General features: G+C 42.1%; 1 protein-coding gene across 1 annotated transcript in view; it reads left to right on the plus strand.

Annotated features, from left to right (window-relative positions):
- Window positions 1–11497, plus strand: part of FAT4 (FAT atypical cadherin 4) — a 138721-nt gene extending 127224 nt beyond the window's left edge. Inside the window, exons 14-18 of the mRNA XM_083456913.1 lie at window positions 104–228; window positions 1146–1366; window positions 3787–4048; window positions 7491–10649; window positions 10995–11497. Coding sequence (XP_083313039.1) covers window positions 104–228; window positions 1146–1366; window positions 3787–4048; window positions 7491–9358 — 2476 coding nt within the window. The 3' untranslated portion in view covers window positions 9359–10649; window positions 10995–11497. The remainder of the gene's footprint in view (window positions 1–103; window positions 229–1145; window positions 1367–3786; window positions 4049–7490; window positions 10650–10994) is intronic.
- The last annotated feature ends 1870 nt before the right edge of the window (window positions 11498–13367 follow it).

The following is a 13367-nucleotide window of genomic DNA, read 5'->3' on the forward strand; positions in this document are numbered from 1 at the left end:
GAGGTCCTGTGTGGTGTCTTGGTCTCTGGGGTGGGAAGAATTTAAGAAATAAGCAAGCAATGAAACTATCGTTATTTATTTTATTTTATTTTTGCTTGTTCAGGTGTCCTAGGCTGGAAGGAACTTGTGCTATTAACCCTTGCCAACATGGTGGCACTTGTGTGGATCAGTGGTCTTGGCAGCAGTGTCACTGCAAAGAAGGACTGACTGGAAAACACTGTGAAAAATGTAAACAGAGTGTTTCTTTGCCCCCACCCCTTCTGCTTTTAACCTACATTTACATCTCCCATAAACATCTTTGTGTTTTCTGCTTTGCACATGGAAGAAATATGTAATGATTGAATTCATTATAACAGTAATTATGAAGCAAAATATCATGCTGGCCAACTCCACAAGGGACCAGCAAATTGCAACAGAAACACATTTATAGAGTAGGAATCCATTGATTAAATCCAGCCAGCCACTTTCTATTGCCTTAATATATATTTTCAATTCTTAATTGCAACTAGGGTTGTTTTTGTTTTCACTTGAAGGCTGTTGGGTATGAAATAGAATGGAATTGGGGAAATTGTTGGAAAGGAAGCTAGTTTTTATAACTAATTAAAAACCAGACACATTTTCTCAACATGGTCTGCTGGTCAATTCAGTTCTCATTCCCAATTCATACTTTACAATACAATACAATACAATACAATACAATACAATACAATACAATAAAATTCAACTTACATTACTCTTCATTTTGCAGTGCAATTCTCGAACCAAATAAGGTGTGCAAAAATGCATATAAAAGTGTACATACAAATGCATATATTCATGAAAATAGCATCAAAATGCATTATATCAGGGGGGTGGGCTTTGAAAAAACATGGACAATAGTGTAACTTGAATACAAAAATGTGCAGAATTAGAAGAAAATTGCTAATTGGTTTTCATGAGGGCTTTAAAAATGTTGGATAACTGAACTTAAGATTGGAAAAGTTAGAAACTGAGAAACCAAAATTGACAGATTTTTCCTTCATTACCAGCTAGTCTTTTATTTATGATCTCTTCATTCTTTATCTATGGTGGGTGGGTGGTACAAAGAGATAGAATTGTGAATGATGAATTATTATATTTTTTCACACTTTACTTCTTTATTCTAGATGTTACGGCTGATACTGCCTTGTCATTAGAAGGCAAAGGTCGCCTTGACTACCACATAAGCCAGAAAAGGAAATGGGAATACATGATGAGACATAGCATTGACAACACCATTTTGGAGCCTCAGAGTAGCATGGAGAGTATAGAAGTCAAATTCAGGACAAGGAGTAAAAGCGGAGTTTTAATTCACATCCAGGAAAGCAGCAATTATACTACTGTGAAGGTAAGGCGGAGTGGATTTGATTGGGCAGCTTGCTATGAAGTGGTCTTCATTTCTCCTGAATTTGCCCCAGTCTTTTACTTTAGAAATACCAGAGTGTTGACTAGTGCTGGGCACAACTCCAGCTATCAAAAGGGCTGAATGATTTTGCTTCTAATCAGCTTTGTCTAGACTCCAAGTACTGACTATTTGAATGGCAGCCGGAAGAATGTTTGTTGCATATGTTCTTAATGAAACATTGCACGCTAGAGTGAAATCTTTTCTCCGATTAACTTTTCCCTCCTCATTCAGACCTCCTATAAAATGTGACCACCAAGCTCAGATTTAGAACCCTTAGATTTTTTAAAGGCATAGTAGCACACACAACCCAGTCCTCAGATCAATTAAGGCAAAATCCTTGGTTTTAACCCACTACAATCCTATTGATCACAGGTGAGGAACCTGTGGCCTCCCAGATGTTATAGACTCCAGTGTCCATCAGCCATAACCAACATGACCAATAGTCAGAGGTATTGGAAAATGGAGTCTAATACCATTTGAAGGGCCAGTGGTTCCCCACTCCTGACAGATACGCTTAGATGAAAGGAAGTCATTGAACTGAGAGGCATTTACTTGTACCAGACATATATACGGTTGCACTGTACATTTCTTTGGCTTCATTAAAGCCACAGTTACAGCTGGCTCCCACAAGGATGCTGAAGGATCATTGGCTTGTTCCCACATTGCACTGAACTGGTACAAGATATTTCTACACGCTTGCAAGTGTTTGTGTGAAATGGTGTACGCTTGTGCAACTGTTGTGTACATTGGCCTAGAGGCTGTGCACACATTGAGTGGTGCATGTGAATGAATTATACAGCTCAAGTATTTGTGTAGATAGGTACACAGATTGCATATTCTCTTAATGTAGCATGTGAACGTCACTATTACGATATAGGGAAATGGATTTCAGAGTATTCTGCTCTATCTTTTGCGCAAGAGAAAGCAGTGGAGTCAATTCTTAGGGCTGACTCTGTCAATTTAGCCCTAATGCTAAATGAGTGAAACCGTAGTGCTGGCAAACCTCTTGGATGGTTACAAGATCCAAGTTTTCATGACTCCTTTAATTATTTCCATTTTCTCCCTAGCCTATAAGTCTCTCCAGTGTAAGACCACAATTCTGTGCTTCAGCCAGCATTAATTTATCAGTTGTATCTGGCTTCTCGGTACCCATATTTTCCAATGCAAAAGCTTGCACTAGCAAGTTATCAGGATATTATCACATAATTTGCAATTACTTCTGCTTTTTTCTTTAAGCAGACAATAGCAACATGGGCTTTTATTTGCATTTTCTTGGTCAGTGGATACCATCACTATAGAAAGCCTGCAAGGGCAGAGGTCACACCTTTTCCCACAGTGTGGCATGGGAGGCAAAAAATGGAGACATCACAAGTGGATAAGGAGCCAACTGAATAAGCTCAGGCACCAGTGGCCTTTATCTGGAGACCTGGAACAGTTCACATATGAAGTTATGCTCTGCTATTCCACAGCTGTGCAGAATGCATTTCCACTCAGTCAAGTGGCAAGACAAGGACCCTAGCACCTCTCAGCCAAACATCAAGAAGCCACAGCCTTTGACCAACACAGGCTTTTGTGCAGGCTGTTTGTAACAAGAGAGCCCCAAAGTCTATGTGGCTACAGTCCTGCATCCTCAGCCATTTTTGTTTGTGTTGCCTTGTGTACAGAAGGCAATTTTAAAATGTGTGGTTTAGTTTTCTGAGAGTCATATGCTGTCTGTAAGGAGTGACTCTGTGTAAACTGCTAGCATGGATGTGAAAGCTGTGAAATCACACTTTCGGCCCAAGAGATGGGTGCTTCTTATCTGTCACCTATATATGTATAAACTTTATGAAGGTTGGAGTAGCTGCATCCCATCAAATCTTGCATGTTCTCGCCAGGGCTTCTTAGCTGATTAATGTGTAACATAAAAGGAAATACGGAGGGGCCTTTTAAGCTTGTATCACTGCAGTTTCTGTTGTACTTCTATCAGGCTGCACAAAACATGCAATTTCTTTATGACCTGGTTTGCACATCACGGGAAGCCCAACTATGGCTTGGTGCAAAAGCACAAGCCCGTGGCCTCCAAAGAAGGAGATCATAGCCCCCTCACTCCTCTTTGGGCATTTTGCTGATGTACCATGTCAAGCTAAGCCATCACTTGCTTAGTATGTTGACCAAATCTGGCCTTGTGGTTTAGCTCTTTCCATACAAACTATGAGCCACACAAGCCTTTGACTTAGTGTGACATGCAACTTAGGCATTTTCTTTGCTGAAATTCCTACATTGCAGGGGGTTGGACTAGATGACCCTTGAGGTCCCTTCAAACACTATAGTTCTATAATTCTGTGATTTTTAAATACATATGTATATATATTTCCTTGTAGATCAAAGGTGGCAAAGTACAGTATATCTCTGATGCTGGAGTTGGTGGAAAGGTGGAACGCAGCATTCCTGAAGCTTATGTTTCTGATGGCCACTGGCATACCTTCTTTGTTGAGAAAAATGGGAGCTCCACAATATTAACAGTTGACAAGACCTACAGTAGAGACGTCCTGCATGTTACACAAGATTTTGGAGGACTAAATGTCCTTATGATTTCACTTGGCGGAATCCCACCTAACCATGCCCCTAGAAGCAGCAATCCAGGTAAGAAGGAAAGCCATACATATGAGCAGTATCACAAATAGCTGGATATCATTAGGTAGGCATCATTTTGTAATAAACAGCCAGTAGGGCAAGCTTCAGAGTTTAGCAACACAGAAGGATTGCAGGATTGATTAGGCTATTTAAGGGTTAGATCAGGAACATTGATCCAGTTTTTCATTGTTCTCTACAATGCATATGGCACAACTGTAGTTTCAGAGCACATAGGGTCAGTTGCATCAGTCCCAGTGCCCACATAATCTCTGAGCAATGGTAGCATCTTGCTACAGCACTAGTCTTGGCACTCCTCTTGTAATGGCATTGCTGCCTACTTAAAATCCTAGTAGCAGAATTCTCCACTCAACTTGCTGTTTGCTTGTCTTGTCATGGCCTCTGCTGCAGGGATTGCAATCTCTTGTTGTTCAGATCAACTAAATCAGAACCACACATGATTCACATTTACAGATTAAATCAGCAGTTTGGGTGTTAGTGTTCATGCTTGGAATTCCTTTTTTATTCTTTTTTTAATGGAAGTGATTTTTAAATACAGACACCCAGACTAGTTCAGCAGTAAGGAGTGATGCTTCAGAGAAAGCTCTTTATAAAAAAAAAGAATCTAACTTAAAGGATTATCACCAGATAGAATAACCTTGCCTGTTGTAAATTCACACTTCACATTTTTCACCGTATCCAACGAAAACAACGAGATCCAAATTGCCTCGTTTGGTATGAGATGTGGTGTGAATGAAATCACAGTTAGGGCATTCACTGCTCCTGACCTATTGCTGCATATTGATTATGAAGTCAAAACCATAGTATGTGTATTGACAGGAAGTCTGCTAGGACCAAAGGTGATGGGAAGAGAGGAGGAAATGGAGCATTTAACTAAAATGACTGATGTGGACGTTGACAAGTTACAGGAGTCTGGCCTGAACTAGAGATGCATGCTCCAAAACCATTTTTTCATACAGTGTTTTCTTAATATTGGATTACACTGCATGCGACATGCCAAAGATTTATGAAGGGAGGTATAAAACTCTGTGTGAACTCCTATGTTCAGGATATCTGAAGAATCAGGAAAGCAAAAATAAATATGTAACAAATTTTAGAGATGTACAACTAATGGAGCAAAACACACAATCCAATGAAAATATATCCTGGGCATTTTTCCTGCTCCGTAATACTATAGTAGCCACCTTTTTATATCAAGCTGCTGCTCCCTGGAGCTATTTGAAATACCTTCTGAAATGCAGAGATGCAATATTTCATTTTATTCATAGAAAGGAAAGAAAGAATGGTTTGTAATTCAACTGACATTTGATTTTTCAACTTCAAAGAAAGTACTCCAAATGAAAGATTTCTCCCCCTTTTATATGTCTGCAGAAGGTGTCAGTTCTAACATAAATTCATTCAACAAAGTCTGTGCCAGAATCTTCAGCTAGTATCCACAATATACAAAACACTGCTCCAAAGCTGCACAAACCCCCTTGACAATCAAAAAACAATGGGAGGATGACATCGGCCACAAAATTAACCCCACCGCAGTTTCATTAAAGTGCATTGCACTGTTTCTCCTTGTTTTTGTTTAGTCGTTTAGTCATGTCCAACTCTTCATGACCCCATGGACCACAGCATGCCAGGCACTCCTGTCTTCCATTACCTCCCACAGTTTGGTCAAACTCAAGCTGGTAGCTTCGAGAACACTGTGCAACCATCTTGTCCTCCATCGTCCCCCTCTCCTTGTGCCCTCAATCTTTCCCAACACCAGGGTCTTTTCCAGGGAGTCTTCTCTTCTCACGAGGTGGCCAAAGTATTGGAGCCTCAGCTTCAGGATCTGTCCTTCCAGTGAGCACTCAGGGTTGATTTCCTTAAGAATGGAGAGGTTTGATCTTCTTGCAGTCCATGAGACTCTCAAGAGTCTCCTCCAGCACCATAATTGTTTGTGGTTTAAGAACTGTAGTCCTGATGCTTTGTTTTCCAGTTATGCACAGAAACAGTGATATGGGGGGTGGGGGAGAGAGTGAGTTGTGGAAGTAATACATTTCATCGGATGGTCGGTAGGTCACAATACATTTTCATGTTCTCCGGCTACTGTCACGAAAATCTCCAGTTGAATTTCAAAGTTCAGATGTAATCTGGTCACTGGCTGACAGAAATGTGCCCATTTGCACGTGCCCTTTTTTAGCCCATGGGGGTTTCTTTTCATCAGTTTTATTTCCTGGCTTCTGAAGGCAGTCAACCATCAAACAGAAAATGTACATGAAGAGACTCGGTGATCTGTTGCAAAATGTTGCAAAAGTTTTAGAAACTCTGGGCAGTAATGCAATCCTAAATAAACTTATCTGGAATTTTAGAGGGCAAAAGGGGGAATTGTGGTGTAACTGTACAACAAAGCAAAAGTAAAGAGGTGAGCCATTCAAATGTATCAGTTTCAAGTCGAATGGGAGAGATGAAGTCCAACAGGAGATTCTTCAGTGGGAGAGATGGAGGCTGCAGTCCTATACCTAATATGCCACATTGAACTCAACAGAACCTATATTCAAGTAGCCATGTGTGTGCCTACCTCTGCATTTGAAATTAATGTGACTTTCCAAAGTGCTTAGAGTTGCTTAGAGTAATTAAATTGTTATTTATTTAAAACTGTTCTCACTCCGTGATATTTTGTCCAATAATGGTTTCATAAGTGAACTTATCAGCAATTGTGGATTTTATCAGCAATGTCTAAGCAAGTGGGCCGTGACTCAGATACTCAATAGGCAACATGTAAACACTTGAGTCTCCCCTCCTCTTTCCATTCCAACATATCCAAATGAGAAGACATTTTTTAAACCTCAAAGGGAAGCAAAGACTGGCCTTATATTTCAGTAGTGAATACTGCTGCTTTGAACATGATGGTGACACTCCAAGTGCATGCAGATGCAAAGCATTGAAAATAAATAAATAAATTATAATATAATATAATATAATATAATATAATATAATATAATATAATTAATATAATATAATATAAATAATAATACAACCCCTGAAAATATGAACCCATTTCTTACAAAAGCCATGTTGCTGATTTATTGCACTGGGTTCTATTCCCAACTACCACTGACATGAATAAAGCTTTAAAGTAGGCATGTTTGGTGGACTGTCCATGTACTTTTGTTGGTGCTATGTTGTAGAGAACTCCAAGTGGTATTCACTCATTCATTCATACCTGGTTTATATTGCTCCCTTGCTCCCTCTAATTAAAGTATTTATTTGCTTACAGTATTTATACCCTCCCCTTCAGCAGCTTTCGAAAATCAGTACTAAGATGGTCACAGTCTAAAAGGCCATGTCACGCAAAGAAAAGAAAAGAAAATGGGAAGGAGAAGGGGGAAGTTAAACAATTAAACAAGCTAAGCTCCTTCAGTTTCCAAATCCTTATTATTATTTCTTTCTGTTTTCCTAGATTTTGATGGCTGCATTGCCTACTTTAAGTATGGGGACGAAAGTCTTCCCTTCACCGGAAAGCACAGTCTCGCCACCATCTCTAAAACGGACCCCTCTGTGAAGATTGGCTGCCGAGGGCCCAACATCTGTGCCAGCAGTCCCTGCGGGGGCGAATTGATGTGCATTAACCAGTGGTATACATACAAGTGTGTGCTGCCTGGAGCCTGCGCCTCCAACCCCTGCCAGAATGGTGGCAGCTGTGAACCTGGAGAAAGGTCTGGATTTACCTGCATCTGCCCAGAATCTTACACTGGGAGAACGTGTGACACAGTGGTGGCTTGCCTTGGCATCATGTGTGCCCATGGGAAAGTGTGCAAGGGAGAGGCGAATGGAGCCTATGTCTGTGTCCCACAGACTTACCCAGCTGAGCTCTCCTTGCCCCTCTGGGCTGTTCCTGCCATTGTTGGTAGCTGTGCTACTGTGCTGGCCTTGCTGGTGCTGAGCTTGATCCTGTGCAATCAGTGCAAGGGAAAGAAGGCCAAGGCGCCCAAAGAGGAGAAGAAAGCAAAGGAGAAGAAAAAGAAGGGGAGTGAGAACGATGCTTTTGATGACCCCGATAACATCCCACCCTACGGCGATGATATGACGATCAGGAAGCAGCCTGAAGGAAACCCGAAGCCTGATATAATTGAGAGGGAAAACCCTTACCTCATCTTTGATGAGACGGATATCCCGCACAACACAGAGACTATCCCCAGTGCTCCTCTAGCTTCTCCTGAGCCTGAGATAGAGCACTATGACATTGACAACGCAAGCAGCATAGCTCCTTCGGACGCAGACATCATTCAGCACTATAAACAGTTCCGGAGTCACACGCCGAAATTCTCCATCCAAAGGCACAGTCCTTTGGGGTTTGCAAGGCAGTCGCCTATGCCCCTGGGGGCAAGCAGCTTAACATACCAGCCTTCGTACGGTCAAGGCCTAAGGACCAGTTCCTTAAGTCACTCTGCATGCGCGACACCCAACCACCTTTCTCGTCACAGCCCTGCTCCGTTTTCCAAATCGTCGACTTTCTACAGAAACAGCCCTGCAAGGGACATGCATCTTTCCATAAGAGAAGGGAGCTCTTTGGAAATGCACAACGATGTCTGCCAGACAGGCATTTTTAACTACCCCACTCGACTAGGGAGAAGAAGCAAGAGCCCTCAGATGATGGTAACTCATAGTTCCAGGCCCGGAAGCCGCTTAAAGCAACCCATAGGACAGATTCCGCTGGAGAGTGGTCCTCCGGTGGGCCTTTCCATTGAAGAGGTGGAGAGGCTTAACACCCCGCGTCCTAGAAATCCAAGCATCTGCAGCGCTGACCATGGAAGGTCTTCTTCTGAGGAGGACTGCAGAAGGCCACTGTCCAGAACAAGGAATCCAGCTGATGGCATTCCAGCACCAGAATCATCATCTGACAGTGATTCCCACGACTCTTTTACATGTTCTGAGATGGAGTATGACAGGGAAAAGCCCATGGTGTACACCTCCAGAATGCCCAAATTATCTCAAGTTAATGAGTCAGATGCAGATGATGAAGACAATTATGGGGCTAGGTTGAAGCCCAGGAGATACCCAGGCCGAAGAGGAGAGGGTGGTGGGCCTGTGGGTGCACAAGCAACTGCACCCAGTGTTCATGAGAGTACGTCGCCTTTAAGACTTGGGCAGCAAGGAGGGAATTTCAATTGGGACAACCTTTTGAACTGGGGCCCAGGATTTGGGCATTATGTGGATGTTTTTAAAGATCTGGCATCTCTTCCAGAAAAGGCAACCACAAATGTAAGTGAAGAGAGCAAAAATGGTACAACACAACCCAAAGATGGGGAAGCCGAACAGTATGTATAGAACTCCATACTGACATTGTCAAAATGCAAAAGCACGAAACTTTCAAGCCATTCTATCGTTGTAGATAAGAGAAGGGCAGATTTTTTTTATAAAAACAACATTTTTTTTTTACCCAGGGCCAGTAGTTAGGACACATTTTTTTAAAAAAATAATCATTATTATGCTGCTGAAAAGGACAAATACATCTTTTTTGTTTAATTTAATTGAGATCAGTTGAATTTGTTTTTCTCTGCATGCATTATATTTCCAAACAAGGTATTTGGCATGCAGCATTTGGAAAGAATTTTCTGTATTCCATGTTTGGTTTGTGATTTTTTAAATTAATAGTGATTGGTTCTAAATATGGACCCAAGACTGTTTATTGTGGAAAGCGTGTTTGTATCCGATTTTAATAAGTTGTTCTGAAATGCAAGAATATCAAGTATGTTGTTTTTGTTGGGAGATATTTGAAGCAATTCTGCAAAGGCTGGGTGAAGGAACAATGCTATCAGGTTCTCTCAGAAAACCTGTTTCCTGTATACCGCAGTTGCTCAGATCTGGATACTTTAAGGAACGATAAGCTTGAGCGATGGCTATATTATCTTTCTCAATACAAAGGGTGCTAGAACCAGCTCGAGCTCATCAGCACTTTAGGGTTTTTTATTATTATATTTGACAAAGTTGTGTGAGAACTTCTGAATCTTCTGTCCTTATTTCCTCCAAGCAACAGTATTTCTAGCTAGTATGGAAACCAAGTTGACATTATCAAATTGAACAAATAATAGAATCTGTAGAACAGGGAGTGGGAACAGTGCAAAGTGAGGTTAGTAGACGGAACGCCACTGGTTTCAAATGAATCTCAGCTCTGTATGGTCTTGGCAACTATTCAATATCAGCGTTTCAGTTTTGCCATCTATGAAAATGGGAGGGGGCTCTTTCAAAAATTACAAACCTACCTCACAGGGGGCCATTGTGAGGACTACTTGCCTATAAAACGTTGTTTAAAAGCCATAAAGCACTAACTATTATTGTAAGCACTGCCTTCCCTACCAGATCCTGGAGTGACCTTTTCCTACATCACAACGTTTACTATGACTGAAGTGTTTGACATCAAAATATTTATTGGGGGGAAATCGTTGTACTCTTGGATCAGAGGAACATGCATTTAACAGGTCCTTAGGAAAGAAGTACACATTGTATCAGTTATACATGGCACCAGTCTGCTTTTCTTTTTGAAAATGCATGCAAAGAGGGGGTTCTGCTGGTCCAAGCGCATATACTTTAAAGGGGAAAGTAGGAAACATACATACAGGCAGTGGCGTAGCGCAGGGGGTGCAGGGGGGCCGGCCGCACCGGGCGCAACATCTGGGGGGCGCGCTCACACTCGCAGCTCTCTGCCCCTACCTGGCTCACTCACTCACTCTCACTGCAGTGCTGGCTGTGCAAATCCGATCCGAGCCGCTGGGTCGCCGCCCACTGTGGAGGGGGGGTGCCAGGCATGCGGTGCGGTGCGGAGAGAGCGCGAGGGACTATCTGGGGGAGGGACAGTGCAGCGGGGGGGGGGGGCGCAAATTACTTGCCTTGCCCCGGGTTAGGGGGCGCAAATTACTTGCCTTGCCCCGGGTGCTGACAACCCACGCAACGCCACTGCATACAGGCTCTATGCATTGCTGATACAATGCGTGTGTGTTCTGTGCTCAACTACCCATATCCAAGTACAAACTGTATCATAAGAAGGGACCCTGAGAAATGCCTAAAAACTCCAAGTCATGGTAGGTGACTGTTCTAAATCCCCCTCATTTTGAATTTGCTTTGTGTAAACAAACCCTGTGTTTCCATGCAGCTCCTATAGTACTGTTTGAAATTTTAAAAATAAATGTTTTCTGTGTGCGTGGGGAGGTGTTGCTGTTTCTCTCCCTTTCTCACCCGTTTTTGTTTTAGCTAAACTATGTTTTTGGTATCAATATTTTCCTATACTGAATACTTTTCTTACTTTCAGGGAAAGTAAGAAAAATGCTTTTCTTCTTTTCTCCCCCCCCCCTTTTTTTACATTTGTTACTTATGTAACACCCATATTTTTCACATTTTGATAAAAATTGTAACATACCGTATGCTTTCTACGTGTAAATGCCAATAATAGAATTAAAATATTTATTTAAACTGTCTTGTGTGCAGTGATGGGAACAAGGAGTTACGCCTCAACTACTGCTTGATCTGCCACTCTTCATCTTGCCAGGTTGTTGCTGTTTTCCCCCACCAGGGAAAATATATTCTTAGTTGGGTCTGCAGCTTGGAGCACGGATAGAGGGAAAGAACATGAATGATCCTGTAACTGGGAATGGGTTAAAAATGGCCACAGGTTTATTGGTTACAGCTTACACAGAGAATGGTGGAGCAAAGGGCAAGGATCCAGACTTTGGGCTAATACAGTCACCCAGCTGTTATGTTGGGGAAACAGTGGTGGATTTAACTCAAGCTCACACCCACCATGCCATGGGCTAATGCAACTGGCCATCATTGTCACTCTGGATATGTAACAGGCATGCCAGCCCCAGAGATGTGCTGGACCTTGAAGAAACAAAAAAGGCCATGACTTTTTAGTGGTGGAAGGATATACAGCAGAGGCTCCAGAGTTAAGCTTTGTGTTCAGGCAGGCTCACACAAGTATATTCAAATTGGATGGGAGACCATGTATTACAGCGAATTGGACTAGATGGCTCTTGGGTCCTTCCAACTTTGTGATTCTACAGACAGATGCAAACCAGCTGGACAGGTTCATCTAGAGCTGGAGTGAATAGACTCCATCCTGTGGGCCCCATGTGGCCTTCCAGAACTCTCTACATGGTCCTCAAGACCCCTCCCAGGCACACCTCTCTCTCCATCTCATTCCTTCAACTGTGAATGATTTAAGTGAGTATTGTGGTTTCTATTATACTACAATGACCTCAGCTTATGGTAATAAACTACATAATAAACTATGCTAAGTCAAATTTTCAAAATGAATGGGAGTTATGAGTGCAGCAATGCTTAGCAAGACTCCCTAGCTATTCACAGGGAGCAAAATTTGGAAATTTCTGCTTCTGCATTTGCACAAGGAAGTTGAACCAATCTTTTCTGGCAAAGTTTCTGTTGTTGTCAAGTTGTTGCCCATTGTCAGTGTGCTGAGCAGAAGACAGTGGGCCAGAACAGTATTCATTTACAACTAAGTAGTTGCATCTGAAATAACAGGCTATCTACAACTGATCTGTGGGTTCAGGGCTTGCTCTAATTAAGCATCTGTTAAAAAGCTGTCTGTTTGGGTCAGATATTATCCTCTTAATACTGATTGTACCCAAGCCAAACTCTGATTTGAACTCCAGTTAGAGGCTTGAATGATGAAAATCTTTTGAAATTAACACCAGGCTTCTTATGGCTTGCAATATGCCTGTTTTAAAAAAAGAAGTTGTTTTAAGATTATCGGTTTATATTGTTACAGGAAAATTATACCTTGTGTTGGCTTAAACTGAATTGATAACATTCCTTTAAGCCTTCACATTTATATAGCACACTCATTTTTCTCTTTCTCTTTGCTCAGTCAAAACATATATAGCATCCTGTACCAAGGACTTTCTGAATACATGTTTGTATTCCTCTTTTGGGGCCTAATATGACCTATGCATTTCAGACTTCCTATTTGACCATTCAAGTCCTCTTTTTCCTGATTTGCCATTAGCAGAAGCTGGCTCCAGGGGCAAAAGACAGCTTATTCCCAGGAATAGTTCTTGGCTTATTTCAGAAGACTACAACAAGGTTGAAGAACTTCAGGCCCAGGAGCAGATGCTGCCCTCCAGCCCCTGTGTCTGGCCTTCACAACTCCCCTGGTTCCACTGCAGGACATGCAGCTTCTACTCAGACCATGTCCCTCACTGGCCTTGCTCCATCTACTCTTGAGTGCTTTGTCCTGTCTAGAGTGTGCCCTTCAACTGTGGTCATGCCTCCTGCTTGCCTAGATGGCTAATGGAAAGATGCACATTTTTAGAGCCCGCCAGAC

Source organism: Podarcis tiliguerta (assembly GCF_965153285.1).
Source record: "Podarcis tiliguerta genome assembly, chromosome: 9".
Lineage (NCBI taxonomy): Eukaryota > Metazoa > Chordata > Lepidosauria > Squamata > Lacertidae > Podarcis > Podarcis tiliguerta.